Consider the following 16849-nt stretch of genomic DNA (forward strand, 5'->3'; position numbering starts at 1 on the left):
TTGTTTTGTTTTGTTTTAGAGAGAAAGGGAGGCAGAGAGGGGGAGAGAGAGTCTTAAGCACGCTCCACACCACCCCCACTCTCCACATGCGCCGCCCCCCCTCCCCCCCAGGGCTGGATCTCATCACCTGAGATCTAGACCTGAGTTGAAATCAAGAGTCAGATGCTTAATGGACTGAGCCACCAGGCTCCTTCCTTCAGGAATGTTTTGAACAGGTGCTGCTTTATGCCAGTCTTTGAGTAATAAAAAAGGACAAAATTTGGATAAAATTTGTTTACTGTTTTCCCACGGCCTGAAACGGTGCCAACCAGGCACATAAGTGCAAAGTATTTATTGAGTGAATGGATGCATAAACTTGAATTTATATCTGCTCTTCACTAGCTGCATAACCTTGGGCAAAATTTTAACATCTCATATTACTTGAGTCTCAGTTTCTACAAATGGCAGATGAGGAGGGGGACACTGTTCCTTCTGCCCCACAGCACTATTACGTGGGTTAAATGTGAATTTATATGTAAAAAATCTGTGGTAGTAGTTGAGTTGGGAGTGAAGGAGCATAAGGGAAAACAATTGCAGTTTGTTGGCTGGAACTTCTGAAAGGGGAACAGAGATGTGGGACATGTAATGAGAGATGAGGTGTGAAAAGGTAAGCTGGGTCCACTTTGAAAGACCTTAGGAGCTCAGCTGAGAAATTAGTGCCTTGACATGATTTCCCTAGGAAGTCATGAAAAGTTGTAAACAGAGTAATGACATTTTAAATTTACATTTTTAGGGATCCCTGGGTGGCGCAGCGGTTTGGCGCCTGCCTTTGGCCCAGGGCGCGATCCTGGAGACCCGGGATCGAATCCCACATCAGGCTCCTGGTGCATGGAGCCTGCTTCTCCCTCTGCCTATGTCTCTGCCTCTCTCTCTCTCTCTCTCTGTGACTATCATAAATAAATAAAAATTAAAAAAAAATTTAAAAAAAAATCAGAAAAAAAAAAAAAATTTACATTTTTAAAGGTTACTCTGACTGAAGATTGGAGGATAATGATAAGAAGCTAGTTATCATTCCTGAGAAGGGTTGAAGCTTAGTGAACTGGCTATCTTCTGCTCTGCATATCCTTAGAAATGCAAATCATTTCTTCTATTTACTATCTATAAAAGAAAGGTAGCAAATAACAGTTCTGCTTTGATTACATCATCAAGCCTAATTTGAGATACCTCCTGGGAGTGTGTTGGCCATTTTAGAAGACTTGGCTTTCATCAAACATATGGTCTGAAGGAAGAGCAATTTTCATAAGTCCTACCACTGTGAGCATGAAGGGGAGGGCGATAGCTAAAGCCTTTTTAAACATTTCATAGGACTAATGCTCTGGGAGTTTTAGGATTTTTCCCAAATGTCATTAGCAGTTAAAAGCCTTAAAAAACCAAAAATCTTTGCTTGTCTTTCACTGCAGGGAGGAATGGAAGATCTGGGAGATTTGGGGGCTTTGAAGCTAGGCTTGGTAGTGGGATGGAATGAGCAAGGCGGAAGAACTCCAAAGGATAGGTGGTGAGTGATACTTACCCATTAAGAGGGAGGGAAGCTGAACTGGAGGGAAAAAAAAACAAAACAAAACAACTGGTACACATGTGGACCTAAAAAGAAGCTTTGAGGCTCAGCACCATAAGTGTGGTTTCCCTTGTTGTTTTCCCATGTAGGTCATACTGTGATAGTAATCAGATTTTGAATACTGAAATGGGAGTTCCACTTTATCAAAATTGTCAGTCTTGGAATAAATAACCCATGAATATTGTTGCAGGTTGCCACTCATTACTTAATGGGAAGAGTCAGTAATTCCAAATTTAATAAAAGAGATGGGTATTAATGATGCCACAGGTGATGTTTTCAATTAGCAGTGTTTTAATGAGATTTATAGGCTGCTAAGAGCTAATCCTGTAATGTAGGAAAAAAACTGAGAAAGCAGGCCTATATCTGGCAAATCTCCTGAGATAGGGCTTTGCTGATTTAGATTTCTTTCTTTTTTTTTATTCAGATTTCTTTGATTAAACTTTTAATATCTTACAAGTTTTCTGGAAGTAGATTTGTATCTGACATTGGTCAGATACTTTTCAGCTTCCAAAATAAGGCTTGCAGACAAGTTTGAAGTGAGAACTTTTTAGTGATTTTCTAGGCTAAGGGAAAATAAAAAGCACATTGCTTGTAGAAGTAAAGAAGTAGTAATTGGCAAATAATTCAGCAGAATAGAAATGAGGGAGATTCAGAGACTAGGTGGGGGAAGAGATATTAGCTTCATTTTGGAGTAAACTTTGAGATCTACATAGTGAACAACAACTTTCAAACCGCTGGTCTCTCATAAACTGTGCTGAAGAAATAGAATAGTTTATATCCCTAAGTACTTCTTAAAGTGCTTAAGGAACATTAAGCCCACTATTGAGATCTGGAAAAAAGTTCTAGAAATACTATTTCTAAAGAAAGACTTATCAGATGACCCATATCTGTATCAGGGACAGTTTTAGCATAAAATCCAGATGTGGTGTTTTTAACTGTTGCTCACTTGGCATTTTAATGTCCTACTCACTGGACAGTCTGCATTCCAGGTTTGAAGTTGGAAGGGAGTAGTGGAGTTAAGCTACTTAGGGCAGAGTTGTATAAAACACCTGCTAGAGATATACTAAAGCCTTTTTGAGTTATATCATTTTTGCTCTAAATTTTAAAATAATTCATTTATGCTTACTTGAGTGTTTGTAATACTGTAAGGACAATGAACTGGAATGCAGGAAAATAATAGGTATTTGTAGAATAATGCAGTATGATTTATTGCTGTGCAGAGATAAACATTTAGACAATGATGCTATACTTTATAAGGGGACCTCATCCATAACCTGATGATTGGTTTGTCATCCTGCCACCTAAAATAGGGCTCAAAGACTATTTGCTGAATATATGGAAATTAAAAAAAGATTAAAGAGATTTACAGATTCAGTGTCAAGCTGAGTATTTTCCCGCTAGTAGTTGGATTTGGTGATAGATATGCATAGACCTGAAGAAACAACCTTTCCTTTAGAGGTAATGTTTCAAGATGGCTCACTGAGAACCTCTAAAATCAGATTTTGGTATAGAGAGGTGGTCATCTTAGATGACATAAAGATCAAACCCATTACATTGGCTTATTAAGACATAGCGCGCGTGCACATTCACACACACACACACACACATACACACACAAAAGACAGCACCAAGTAATTAAGCTCACCATCCATCCCTCCCCCTCCTCGCTTCTGATTTAATTGGCACAGGATATGGCCTGGAAAGAAGTTCTGACCACTCCTCTCACCCCCACAATTAATTGTTATTATGTTGTTGAGGTTAACAGCCACTGATATTTATATACCATTTTTTTTTTTTTTTTTTTTTTTTTTTATGATAGTCACACAGAGAGAGAGAGGCAGAGACATAGGCTGAGGGAGAAACAGGCTCCATGCTCGGGGAGCCTGAGGTGGGATTCAATCCCGGGTCTCCAGGATCGTGCCCTGGGCCAAAGGCAGGCGCCAAACCGCTGCGCCACCCAGGGATCCCTTATATACCATTTATACAGATCTGACTGCTATAATTTAGTAATTCAGTCTACAAGTTACAGCAGAAGATGACTTAAAAACAATTTTACTTCCAAATATTTTCCAATTTAAAAAGCAGGATTGGGATCACAATTTTCAACCCAGTCTTCAGTGCGAACATACTGGCCTTTAGATTTAGCAGTGCTCTTCATTGCTTTGCAGTGGAGAGTTATGTGCTGTATGAGTTTAAAAATGAGAGAGCCAAAAGGGAGCTAATAAGAATGAGTGGAGGAAGAGTCACTTTTTTCTTTTTTAAAATTTATTATTTAAAAAAAATTATTTTTTTAAATTTAATTTCAATTTGCCAACATATAGTATAACACCAAGTGCTCATCATATGTACCCTCCTTAATGCCTGTCACCTCCTCTTTAGCAACCCTCAGTTTGTTTCCCAGGGTTAAGAGTCTCTCATGCTTTGTCTTCCTCTCTGATTTTTCCCCGTTCAGTTTCCCCTCCCTTCCCTTGTGGCCCCTTGCACTATTTCTTATATTCCAAATATGAGTGAAACCATATGATAATTGTCTTTCCTCGATTGACTTATTTCACTCAGCATTATATCCTCCAGTTCCATCTACATTAATATAAATGTTAGGTATTCATCCTCTCTGATGGCTGAGTAATATTCCATTGTATCCATACACCACATCTTCTTTATCCAGACATCTGTCAAAAAACATCTCAGCTCCTTCCACAGTTTGGCTCTTGTGGACATTGCTGCTATGAACATTGGGGTGCAGGTGTCCCTTTGTTTCACCACATTTGTATCTTTGGAGTAAATATCCAGTAGTGCAATTGCTGGGTCGTAGGGAAGAGTCACTTTTCTGTTGAGTATCATCTGTGTTTACTCTCTATGTGAGTCTATATTTGTTTAATTATCTATTAAAGTAGATAATATCCTTGTTCTTAAATAGCTGAATGACATTCTGATCTGGAAGAATTGTCTTTTATTGTGTACTTAAAAAAATTGTTTTTTTTGTTTTTTTAAGATTTTATTTATTTATTTGAGAGAGCGCATAAACCGTGGTGGGGAAGTGGCGGGGACGTGGCGGGGATGGGCAGAGAGAGAGGGAGAAACAGACAACCAGCTGAGCAGGGAACCCAACTCAGGGCTCGATTCCATGACCTAAAGGCAGACATTTAACCCACTAAGCCATCAGCCCCATTGTTAGTTTTTTGAGTACTGATAAAGGGACTGTAAATAAACTTAATTTAATTTAGTACAAAGTTTTAAGGGAAAGATACTCTGGTTGTGGTCAACACTATAAAAAATTAAAGTAAAAAGGAAAATACCAAATTGGGCAGCCCGGGTGACTCAGCGGTTTAGCACCACCTTCAGTCCAGGGTGTGATCCTGGAGACCCTGGATCGAGTCCCAGGTCGGGCTCCCTGCATGGAGCCTGCTTCTCCCTCTGCCTGTATCTCTGCTTCTCTCTCTTTCTCTGTGTCTCTCATGAATAAATAAATAAAATCTTAAAAATAAAAAGAAAATACCAAATTAATAAGTATTGTTTTATGAAATTTGTTTCAGTTCTGTAGACACATATACTGGGTCTTTTTTTTTTTTTTTTTTTTAAGATTTTATTCATTTATTCGAGAGAGTCAGAGAGATGCAGAGCCAGAGACATAGGCAGAGGGAGAAGCAGGCTCCGTGCAGGGAGCCCGATGCAGAACTCAATCCCGGGATGCCGGGATCACAGCCTGAGCCAAAGGCAGACGTTCAGCTACTAAGCCACCCACGTGTCCCTGTACTGGGTCTTTTTTTTTTTTTTTAATTTTTATTTATTTATGATAGTCATACACAGAGAGAGAGAGAGAGAGAGAGAGGCAGAGACATAGGCAGAGGGAGAAGCAGGCTCCATGCACTGGGAGCCCGATGTGGGATTCGATCCCGGGTCTCCAGGATCGCGCCCTGGGCCAAAGGCAGGTGCCAAACCGCTGCGCCACCCAGGGATCCCCCCCTGTACTGGGTCTTAATATAAAAATAACTTACTTGGGGCACCTGAGTGTCACAATTGGTTAAGTGTCCGACTCTTGATTTTGGCTCAAGTCATGATCTCAGGGTCATGAGATCCAGCCCCATGTCAGGCCTAAGATTCTCTCTTCTTCTCCCTCTGTGCCACCCCTCCCCCCATGACTTACCTAATGTAAATGGTATTCAGAAAAATTTGAAAGCCATAAGACTAACGCATGTGAAAAAGATGGAGGGAAAGAGGTGATTGTCCTATCATTCTCTTAATGGGGCCAGACTGATAACTCTGCACATTTATATTTCTTTCTTTTTCTCATACTGTCTCTCACACTTTGTTTTTTTACCCAGTTGCTTATTCTTTGGATCTGACCATATTGTTCAAATTCTTTACCAGAAGAGTGAAAATAAGTGTTTCATTGGCAGTGTAGTTTTTATGGCATTAATTTTATTTATTTATTTATTTATTTATTTATTTATTTATTTATTTATTTAAATATTTAAAATTTGAGTATAATTGATATACCATAGTATATTAGTTTCAGGTGGGCAACATGATGATTCAGCTTCTCTATATGTTTATGCTGTGCTCACCACAAGTGTAGCTGCCATCTGTTCGCCATACAGTGCTAATACAACATTATTGAATGTATTCCCTATGCTGTGCCTTTTATTTCTGTGACTTATTCATTCCATAACTGGATGCCTGTATCTACCACTCCCCTTCACCCATTTTGACCATCCCTTTGCTCCCTCCTTCCCTCTGGCAACCATCAGTTTGTTCTCTCTAGGTCTGATTCTGCTTTTTGTTTATTCATTTGTTTTTTAGATTCCAGGTATATGTGGATTCATATGGTATTAGTCTTTCTCAGGCTGACTTATTTCACTTAGCATAATACCTTCTAGGTCCATCCATATTGCCACAAATGGTAAGTTCTCATCCCTTTTGGTGACTGCATAATATTCCATCGTGTCTGTATACCACCTCTTCCTTATCCATTCATCTATCGGTAGACACTTAGGTTGCTTTCTTGGCTATTGTAAATACTGCAGTATACACAGGGGTGCACATATCTTTTCAAATCAGTGTTTTAGTTTTCTTTGGGTAAATACCTAGTACTGGAATTATTGGATTGTTTTATTTTTTTTATTTTTATTTTTTTAAAGATTTTGTTTATTTATTCATGAGAGACACAGAGAGAGAGAGAGAGAGGGGCAGAGACACAGGCAGAGGGAGAAGCAGGCTCCATGCAAGGAGCCCGATGTGGGACTCGATCCCGGGTCTCCAGGATCACACCCTGGGCTGCAGGCAGCAGTAAACCACTGCGCCACCGGGGCTGCCCTATTGGATTGTTTTAAAAGGTAATTTAAGTGATTGGAGTTGTCATACTGTATTCTGAGATGGTTGTGTGATATGTTGTTTATTTTTCCTGAAATACCATATAGTGCCTTTTGGAATGTACCTTTTTTCCCTGTGTGTGTGAGTTTTTAAATATGTCTTTTCTTTTTAAAGATTTTATTCATTTATTCATGAGAGACAGAGAGAGGCAGAGATTTAGGCAGAGGGAGAAGCAGGCTCCCTGTGGGGAACCTGCTGCAGGATTCAGTTATGGAACCCTGAGACCACGCCCTGAGCTGAAGGCAGACACTCAACCACTGAGCCACCCAGTTGTCCCTAATATTTCTTCTAAATAAGTATGATTTAATGTCTTTATGTATTCACCACAACTATTAAGTTTGGCCGTAAAGAATTCTATTTTTTTTTTTAAGATTTTATTTATTTGAGAGGAAGCGTGCACAGCAGGGGGAGGGGCAGAGAAAGAGGGAAAGGGAGAAACAGGCTCCCCACTGAGTGCAGAGCCCTACAAAGGGTTCAATCCCAGGACCCTGGGATCAAAACCTGAGCTGAAATCAGACACTTAGCTGACTGAGCCACCCAGGTGCTCTAAGAATTCTTTAAAAACATTGGAACAGGGCAGCCCCGGTGGTGCAGCGGTTTAGTGCCGCCTGCAGCCCAGGATTTGATCCTGGAGACCAGGGATCAAGTCCCACATCGGGCTCCTTGCATGGAGCCTGCTTCTCCCTCTGCCTATGTCTCTGCCTCTCCCTCTCTCTGTGTGTTTCTCATGAATAAATAAATAAATAAATCTTTAAAAATAAATAAATAAATAAAAACATTGGAACAGGAACTATTCCTCTTACTACTTAACAGACCACCCCCAAAATGTAGTCGCTTAAAACAACAATTTATGATTTCTCATGAATCTGTGTATTGATCTGCTTCATGTGGTGTCAGGTGAGGATGCAGTCATCTGGGGACCTGGGCTGAAACATCCACGGTGGCTCGCTCATGTGTCTAATGTTGGGGCTGTGCTGAGACACTGGGCTGGCTCGCTGTCTCTTTCCACATAGCCTTAAGGCCTCTCCCTCTGCACTTAGCTACTCCATATGGTCTCTCCAGCAGGGTAGCCAGATTTCTTACCTGGCAATTTAAGGTTCCTCAAAACACAAACGTGAAAGCTAACTATCCATCTTAAAGATCATTCCCGGGATGCCTGGGTGGTTAAGCTCAGTCTGTTAGGTGTCTGACTCTTGTTGATTTCTGCTCGGGTCGTGATCTCACAGTCATGAGATCCAACCCTCAGTCTGGCTCCACGCTCAGTGTGGAGTTTGCCTGAGATTCTTTCTTCCTCTCCCTCTGTCCTGACCATCCCCACCCCTGCCTGTGTATGTGTGCCTGCGCTCTCAAAATACATCTATTTTAAAAAGTTCTTTCTCGGGGATCCCTGGGTGGCGCAGTGGTTTGGCGCCTGCCTTTGGCCCAGGGCGTGATCCTGGAGACCCGGGATCGAATCCCACGTCGGGCTCCTGGTGCATGGAGCCTGCTTCTCCTTCTGCCTGTGTCTCTGCCTCTCTCTCTCTCTCTGTGTGACTATCATAAATAAATAAAGAAAAAAATATTGAAAAAAAAGTTCTTTCTCGTCCATACCCTCTGCCCCCTCCCCATTAGAAGAAAACCAACAACAAAAAAACAAGGCCAAAAATAAAAAATAAAAAAACAAGGCCACATTTGAATCATCTAGATTTCATTTATTTTCCTTTTTCCCCCAAGCTCTTTGTTTAGCATTTGCTCTTCCATAGATAGGAAGTGTCTAGCAACTATTTAGGTGCAAGTTAAGCATAAATGGAAAAGAACTTAGTAAATTGAAATGGGAGAAGTGAGTACAGGATGGGGAATAGATGATGTCATAAACTGCATTAAAAAAATCATAAGAACTAAAAAGATGTGCCATTCATTGCCTATTACTGAAACATGGAAGACCGAAGGAAGGGGAAATAAAAGAATAAAACAGGAAAGTAATTTTTTTTTTAAGAGAATATTAAATCGTTTATTGATTACACATGATAATGGATGATACACAAGCTTTAATCCCATCTATAATTTTATCTGATACCATAATTCAATTTAGATATATTGCATAGGATGTGCCAACAATCATAATAACCAAATAAACTCCAGGACTTTGCTTGGGTGACCCTTTTAACGGTGAACTCCAGGTCACAACACATTAACTGTCAGTTCAACCACACCAAGGTTTGTGGAGACAATGGCTTCTGTGCCCAAGCAGGTTGCAAATAAATTTCGAGTGGAACCTGGCATCACCCTGAAGGAATTCTAACTTCACACTGTTGGGGTAGTTTACCAAGATGGCTTCAGAGTAGACTAACTTTACACAGCACATTTAAAAAAAGACACATTTATTCAGCGTCATGATCAGACTATTACATTTAGCAATCAACAGCATGGGTGCAAAAAAAAAAAATCTACATTAAAACCCTTTGTTGGAATGCTTTACACTTTCCACGGAACAGAAACTAAAATAACCTGTTATACAATTAGTCACAAATACAGTCCTCGAGTTTTTTGCCCATACACATGAGTATTGTCTAAAACATGTCTTCTTTGTAGCAGCTAGGCCCTGCCACCACTGTGCTTGGCTGAGTTCACAAATCTGTTGTAACCTGTAGCTTCCCTGTCACTTCTCTGGCTCTCCTCTCCTGCTAAGCTTTGTTTCCTGGCAGTAATTAAAACCTTCTGCCACTGCCATAGCTGCTGCTGCTGCTGGAACCGCCATAGCCACCTTGGTTTCGTGGTTTGGCAAAGTATTGGCCTCCACCACCAAAGGGGCCAGAGCTTCTGCCTCCAAAATTTCCTCCTTTCATGGGTCCAAAATTTGAGGATTGATTATTGTAATTGCCAAAATCGTTATAGCTTCCGACACCTCCAAAGTTGCTTCTGTCATTACCAAATCCGTTATAGCCATCCCCACTGCCACTGTATCCACCACCACCTCGACTGCCACCGAAGCCACCTCGACCACTGAAGTTTCCTCCACGACCAAAGTTGTCATTCCCACCAAAACCACCTCCACGACCACCACCAAAGTTTCCAGAACCACTTCGGCCTCTTTGGCTGGACGAAGCACTAGTCATCTCTTGCTTCGATAGGGCTTTCCTTACTTCACAGTTGTGGCCATTCACAGGATGGTATTTTTGAATGACAATCTTGTCTACAGAGTCGTGGTCATCAAAGGTCACAAAAGCGAAACCTCTCTTTTTGCCACTGCCTCGGTCAGTCATGATCTCAATCACTTCGATTCTCCCTTACTGTTCAAAATAATCTCTTAGATGATGTTCTTCAGTGTCTTCTTTAATGCCACCGACAAAAATCTTTTTCACAGTTAAGTGGGCACCGGGTCTTTGAGAATCTTCTCGGGAGACAGCCCTCTTTGGTTCCACGACTCTTCCGTCCACCTTGTGCTGCCGGGCGTTCATGGCCGCGTCCCCCTCCTCCACGGTGGCCTACGTGACGAACCCAAAGCCTCTGGAGCGCTTGGTGCTGGGGTCTCTCATTACCACACAGTCCGTAAGCGTCCCCCATTGCTCAGAATGGCTCCTCAGACTCTCATCGGTCGTTTCGAAGCTTAAACCTCTGATGAAGAGCTTCCGCAGCTGCTCGGGCTCTTTGGGAGACTCTGACTTAGACATGACGGCGGTGGGAGGGGAGACTGTAACGATGCTTACTCGGCGGCGTCCAGGGGCAGAAAGGAGCAGGAAAGTAATTTTATTTTAAAAAATTGATATGTAGTTTTTAGTGGGTACTCAATAAATATTAGAATGAATGATTGAAGTTTTCTTTTTAAAAAGGGAGTTACCAGTACCTCAGGACACTTGTATTCCACTTACTCAGCTAGTTCATACATAGTTTAGCATCATGTATTCTTTTTTTTTTTTTTTAGACTTTTTAAAAAAGATTTTATTTATTCATGAGACAGAGAGAGAGAGAGGCAGAGACACAGGCAGAGGGAGAAGCAGCCTCCATGCAAGGAGCCTGATGTGGGACTCAATCCCGGGTCTCCAGGATCAGGCCCTGGGCTGCAGGCAGAGCTAAACCGCTGAGCTACCTGGGCTGCCCCTTTTTTAGATTTTTAAAAAAATTTATTTATTCATGAGAGGCAGAGACACAGGCAGAGGGAGAAGCAGGCTCCCAGCAGGAAACTCGATGCAGGACTGGATCCCAGGACCCAGGGGTCATGCCCCGAGCCAAAGGCGGATGCCCAACTGCTGAGCCACCCAGGCGTCCCTAGCAGAATGTATTCTGAGAGCACAGTTCATTAAAATCACCTTTGGCTAAATAAGATGTAGACTTTTTCTAAGAATTAAAAACCTTTTTATGTTTTCATATTAACTGAGAATACTGTTTTTAGAAATTGTGTTAGAGAAAACTACAGTGATGAGTCTTTTGGATTTGGTATACAGAAAGTTTTGCATGCCTAGATGTTGTTCATGCCTTTATTACGATTTGGTTAGTCCTTGTTTTGTCATCGGAAATACACAAAGGTCAAAATGAAATTTTAAAAAAGCATAGACAGGTTTACAAGCCGTTTGGTCTTGCCAATAATATATAGGCTTGTATAGTTATCATTTGCCTGCCACCTTCTATAGCAGATGCTGTAGAATATACTTTTGACTATAATCACAAGGAAATGATGATATTTCCTGCCTACTAAAGGCTACTGTATACCAATTAGTACTTCCTAATAATATGTAGGATCCTTAGGATTATCCCAGTGCAGTTTCAAAAACCCGAACAGACTCAAAACATTAATTCTTTTTAGAATAATAAAATTATAGAGTTGATTTGGAGGGCATATTTTTTTTTATTTATTTAATTTTTTAAAGACTTTATTTATTCATGAGAGAGAGATACAGAGAGAGGCAGAGACACAGGCAGAGGGAGAAGCAGGCTCCATGCAGGGAGCCTGATGCAGGACTCAACCCCAGGACCCCGGGATCATACCCTGACCCAAAGGCAGATGCTCAACCCCTGAGCCACCCAGGAGCCACGGAGGGCATTTTTTAAAGGTCAGCTTGTCCAATCCTGAACTGATAATTAATTCTCTTTATGGAGCAGACCGAACAAGACTTTGCTTCAGACAAACATCCTCATTTCCTTCACTTACTCTTCAAATGGCATGACTCTAGGTCCCCTCACTATTCTTTTCTTAGATTTTTAAAGTCCTCTTTCTTTTTTTAAAGATTTTACTTGGGGATCCCTGGGTGGTGCAGTGGTTTGGCGCCTGCCTTTGGCCCAGGGCACGATCCTGGAGACCCGGGATCGAATCCCACGTCAGGCTCCCGGTGCATGGAGCCTGCTTCTTTCTCCCTCTGCCTGTGTCTCTGCCTCTCTCTCTCTCTCTGTGACTATCATAAATAAATAAATAAATTTAAAAAAAATAAAGATTTTACTTTTATTTCTGAGAGAGGGAGAGAGCAGGGGGAAGAGCAGAGGGAGAAGGACAAGCAGGTTCCATGCTAAGTGCAGAGCTCATTGTGGGGCTTGATCCCACAATCCTGAGATCATGACCTGACATGAAACCAAGAGTCAAATGTTTGATGAGCCACCAAGGTACCCCTTAAAGTACTCTTTTTAAAGTTCCACACTCAGAACTAAGCCCAGTGCTCAAGCGTAGTCTGATTTGCAGAGAAGAATGTCATTTCCCTTATCAGACTTTGTTTTTAATGAAACCTACTATCAGCATTTTTGGCTGCCATTGTTATACCTTTTGTCTCATTGAAATAGATTTTTTTTTTTAAAGATTTTATTTATTTATTCATTAGAGTCACAAACAGAGAAGCAGAGACACAAGCAGAGGGAGAAGCAGGCTCTATGCAGGGAGCCTGACGCAGGACTCGATCCTAACACCTCGGGATCACGCCCTGAGCCAAAGGCAGACGCTCAACCGCTGAGCCACCCAGGTGTCCCTGAAATAGATTAAACCCCTAGTCTATCTCACATGTATTGGGACATTTTGCTGTTTTTTAGTTCTAAGTGCGTGATGTTATATTTATCCTTATTAAATCTTACCTCCTGTTCCAGCCAATTAGGATTACTTTATTTTTTTTTTAAAGATTTTATTTTTATTTATTTATGAGAGCCAGAGAGAGAGAGAGAGAGGCAGAGACACAGGCAGAGGGAGAAGCAGGCTCCATGCCAGGAGCCCGACGCGGGACTCAGTCCTGGGACTTCAGGATCATGCCCTGGGCCGAAGGCGCCAAACCACTGAGCCACCCAGGGATCCCCCAATTAGGATTACCTTAAAAGTTGATTCTATCATACAGGATATTTGCTTTCTCATCCTATCATTTATATATTCGGCCATCATCCTCTTCAATGTCATTATTCAAGTCATTTTATTTTTAAATTTTATTTATTTCAAGATTTTATTTACCTGAGAGGGGGAGCTGATCAGGGTGCCAGACTCAGGCTCAATCCCAGGACTCCTGGATCATGACCTGAGTCAAAGGCAGACACTTAACTAACTGAGCCACCCAGGCGCCCCATCCAAGTTATTTTAAAAAATGTTGCAGAGGACAGATTTCTTTGGGGTCCTATGCCGTACTACTAAACTTTCTAGACTTACTTGCACTCTTTAGGTATGGTTGTTTAGTGATCTATGAAGCCACTTAACTATTACAAAATTCATGTTTTTCACCTCGAAAATCCAGAAATATTTATGTTTACATTATTCCTTTGTCACGCTATATTAAGAAAAGGAAAATGAGTTAGTTTGGTTATGGCTCCTAGTGATCCCTGTGTCCTTCCCAAATACAATTAATATGTTAGTGTATTGGGATGCCTGCATGGCTCACCAGTTGAGCATCTGCCTTTGGTCCAGGGTGTGATCCTGGAGTCCCAGGATCTAGTCCTGCATCAGGCTCCCTGCATGGAGCCTGCTTCTTTTCTGCCTATATCTCTGCCTCTGTCTCTGGGTCTCTTATGAATAAATAAATAAAATCTTAAAAAAATATATGTTAGTCTATTAATTAGTAGTAATATGCTATTTACATCAAAGGGTAGACCTGTGCTGCCTTTATACTTTTTACTTTTTAAGCTTTATTTATTTATTTGACGGAGAGAGGGAATGAGTGCATATGCACAAGCAGGGGGAGCAATAGAGGGAGAAGGAGAAGCAGGCTCTCCACTGAGCTGGAAGCCTGATGCAGGGCTGGATCCCAGGACCCTTGGACCATGACCTGAGCTGAAGGCAGACACTTAACAGACTGAGACACCTAGACACCCCTTCTTCATACTTTTTAAGTCTCAGCACATTCTGGGCTTCAGCTCCAGCTTCTTATATATATCAATGCCACTTTTTAAAGTTTCTTTCCGGGGATCCCTGGGTGGCGCAGCGGTTTGGCGCCTGCCTTTGGCCCAGGGCGCGATCCTGGAGACCCGGGATCGAATCCCACGTCGGGCTCCCGGTGCATGGAGCCTGCTTCTCCCTCTGCCTGTGTCTCTGCCTCTCTCTCTCTCTCTCTCTCTCTCTCTCTGTGTGTGACTATCATAAATAAAAATAAATAAAGTTTCTTTCCTTTGATATATATTTTTCTTGAGCGTGTACTTTAAATTCTGAGCTGATGGTGAGCTTTCCTTTTAGCTTCAGCCTCTTTAGGTACCTCCCCTCTTTTTTCTCTCTATCTCCGATAATGTGAGATTAGCAAAATTTCATCTTTGAGATCCTCAATCCTGTTGTCTCTCCTTTTATTATCTCGGGCCATGGGCTTGGGTCCTGTTGTCACTGTTTTCTGAAGCCTGTTCTCTAAGAGATTAGGAACCACCTCTGGCTGTGTTCTTTATTCTTTTTACCTATCTGGCTTGGCTACTTCCTTTTCAGGCTCCCACCACTTCCTCTTTTCTGATCGGTTCTTCTTGGTCAAATTCAGTTCAGAATTAAAATTCCACTCATTTCTCCTGCCTTCTGGGTGATAGAATAATTAGCAAGGCAATTTAAAAAAAAAAAAGAGTTTTTATTTATTTATGAGGGAGAGCGTGTACACAGGAGCAGGGGGAGTGACAGAGAAAGAGGGAGAAGCAGACTCCTGGAACAGACAGCCCGATGCAGAGTCCTGGGATCATGACCCAAGCTGAAGGCAGATGTTTAACCAACTGAGCCACCCAGGCGCCCCAAGGCAATTTTTTTAAAAAGGTGTATTTATTTATAGATTTATTTATTTATAATTTATTGTTATTTATCTAAATATATTTATTTTAGAGAGCCTCGGGAGGGGCGGGTGGGGGGAAAGAAGGGAGAAAAGCAGAGAAGCAGACTCCTTGCTGAACCCAGTATAGGGCTCAATCTTACAACCCTGAGATCATGACCTGAGCCAAAATAAAATATCAGCTGCTTAATTGACTAAGCCACCTAGACACCCTGAAGGCAGTTTTTTTAGAGGGGAGGGTAGAGGAGGGGTTGGAGAGAGAGAGAGAGAGAATCCCAAGCAGGCTCCATACCCAGTGCGGAGGGGGGCTTAGTCTCACAACCCTGAGATCATGACCTCAGCTGAAGCCAAGAGTCAGACACTTAACCAACTGAGCCATCCAGGCACCCTAGCAAGGCAATTTTTAGTTTTTTTATTATTGTTCTTTTTTAAAGATTCTATTTATTTATTCATGAGAGACACAGAGAGAGAGGCAGAGACACAGGCAGAGGGAGAAGCAGGCTTCTCACAGGGAGCCTGATGCAGGACTCTATCCCCAGTCTAGAATCACACCCTGAGCAACCCAGGCATCCCGACAATTTTTAAATTATTATATATGGTGCTTTTTAGTTGAATGAGATTTTTCAATTTATTACTTTTTGTGACAGAGGGCTCCTACCAGAAAGTACTCTTATTTTACCATTACTCAGTAGTAAGGACATCTCACTGGCTTTGTGTTGAAACTTGCAGGACCATCTCTTCTTACCAGGTCTCCCTGGTCTGCCCTTCTAACCTTCCCACAAATCTTCCTAAAGCAAGAGAGGAAATTATGCTGCTTTCCTCTCTTTTTTCAAGGTGTTCTGACTGGTTATTTACTGGATTTTTTTTCTTTTGAAGTTGACCTTAGAGTAGAATGTAGCTTCTCTAGTTCTTGCCCTTTCACCCTGGGACTGACATAGGGGTATTGATGTGTTTTGTTTCAGGTGTTTTCTTTTCATCTTGGTGGAGCTAAATGAGGGCATAAATGAGGGAAGTTAGAAGTTCAGGACCTCATATTATGCCAAGTTAGGTTGTCCATAGCATCAAAGAAAACGGAAACTATCTATCTGCTTCTCTTATGCAAGGTAGAGCTCATCAAACCTTTCCCTCTCCCTTCTTGGGCTCTCTAAGAGAGGGCATTCAGCAGATGGTAGGCCTGAGGAAAATGTTAAGTAAATTCGTACTTAGTTGTGAATTGGTACAGACCTTTCAGAGGCTACTGTATCTCAGAAGAGTGATGTATGGCTCAGGAGACCATGAAGCGGCTCTTTATGGAATCCCAGTTACATACAGGAAAGATCACTCCTGATTATGCTATTGTTCCTCTGTTACCTTCACTCAGATGCTTTCTGATGTTTCCCTTCGTGGTGTGAATTTATACTTGGCGATGCACATTTTTAACATATACTCAACTTATCTTTTTATCAGGTGAGATTTCTGTACCTTATATTTGATCAGAGATATGGTGAGGTGTCAGACTCCAAAATGATCATGGTGTACTAGTGCTGAGTGTTCTGGAGAATGCAGGCAAAATTATAAATCACATCCACAAATACTTGCTAAGTACAGAAAAGAGAAGTTACTCCTTCAAATAGCTTATGTTTCATTGAAATGAATTAAATACATGAAGCAGGGGTGCCCGACTGGCTCAGTCGGTGGAGCATGCAACACTTGATATCAGGTTTGTGAGTTCAAGCCCCAT

At 41.6% G+C, this 16849-nt stretch overlaps 1 protein-coding gene and 1 pseudogene across 8 annotated transcripts in view; one reads left to right on the forward strand and one right to left on the reverse strand.

Moving 5' to 3' along the window:
* The window catches only part of TFCP2 (transcription factor CP2), a 60813-nt gene that overhangs the window by 21626 nt on the left and 22338 nt on the right, over positions 1 to 16849 (forward strand). Inside the window, exon 2 of one of the 8 annotated variants that reach the window (XM_077870026.1) lies at positions 1440 to 1534. The exons of the other annotated variants lie outside the window; for them this stretch is intronic. Within the exon in view, the coding sequence (XP_077726152.1) occupies positions 1446 to 1534 (89 nt within the window). The 5' untranslated portion in view covers positions 1440 to 1445. The remainder of the gene's footprint in view (positions 1 to 1439; positions 1535 to 16849) is intronic. 8 annotated transcript variants of the gene reach the window in all.
* LOC144296810 (heterogeneous nuclear ribonucleoprotein A1-like) lies at positions 9308 to 10629 on the reverse strand (annotated as a pseudogene).

Source organism: Canis aureus, chromosome 25, assembly GCF_053574225.1.
Source record: "Canis aureus isolate CA01 chromosome 25, VMU_Caureus_v.1.0, whole genome shotgun sequence".
Lineage (NCBI taxonomy): Eukaryota > Metazoa > Chordata > Mammalia > Carnivora > Canidae > Canis > Canis aureus.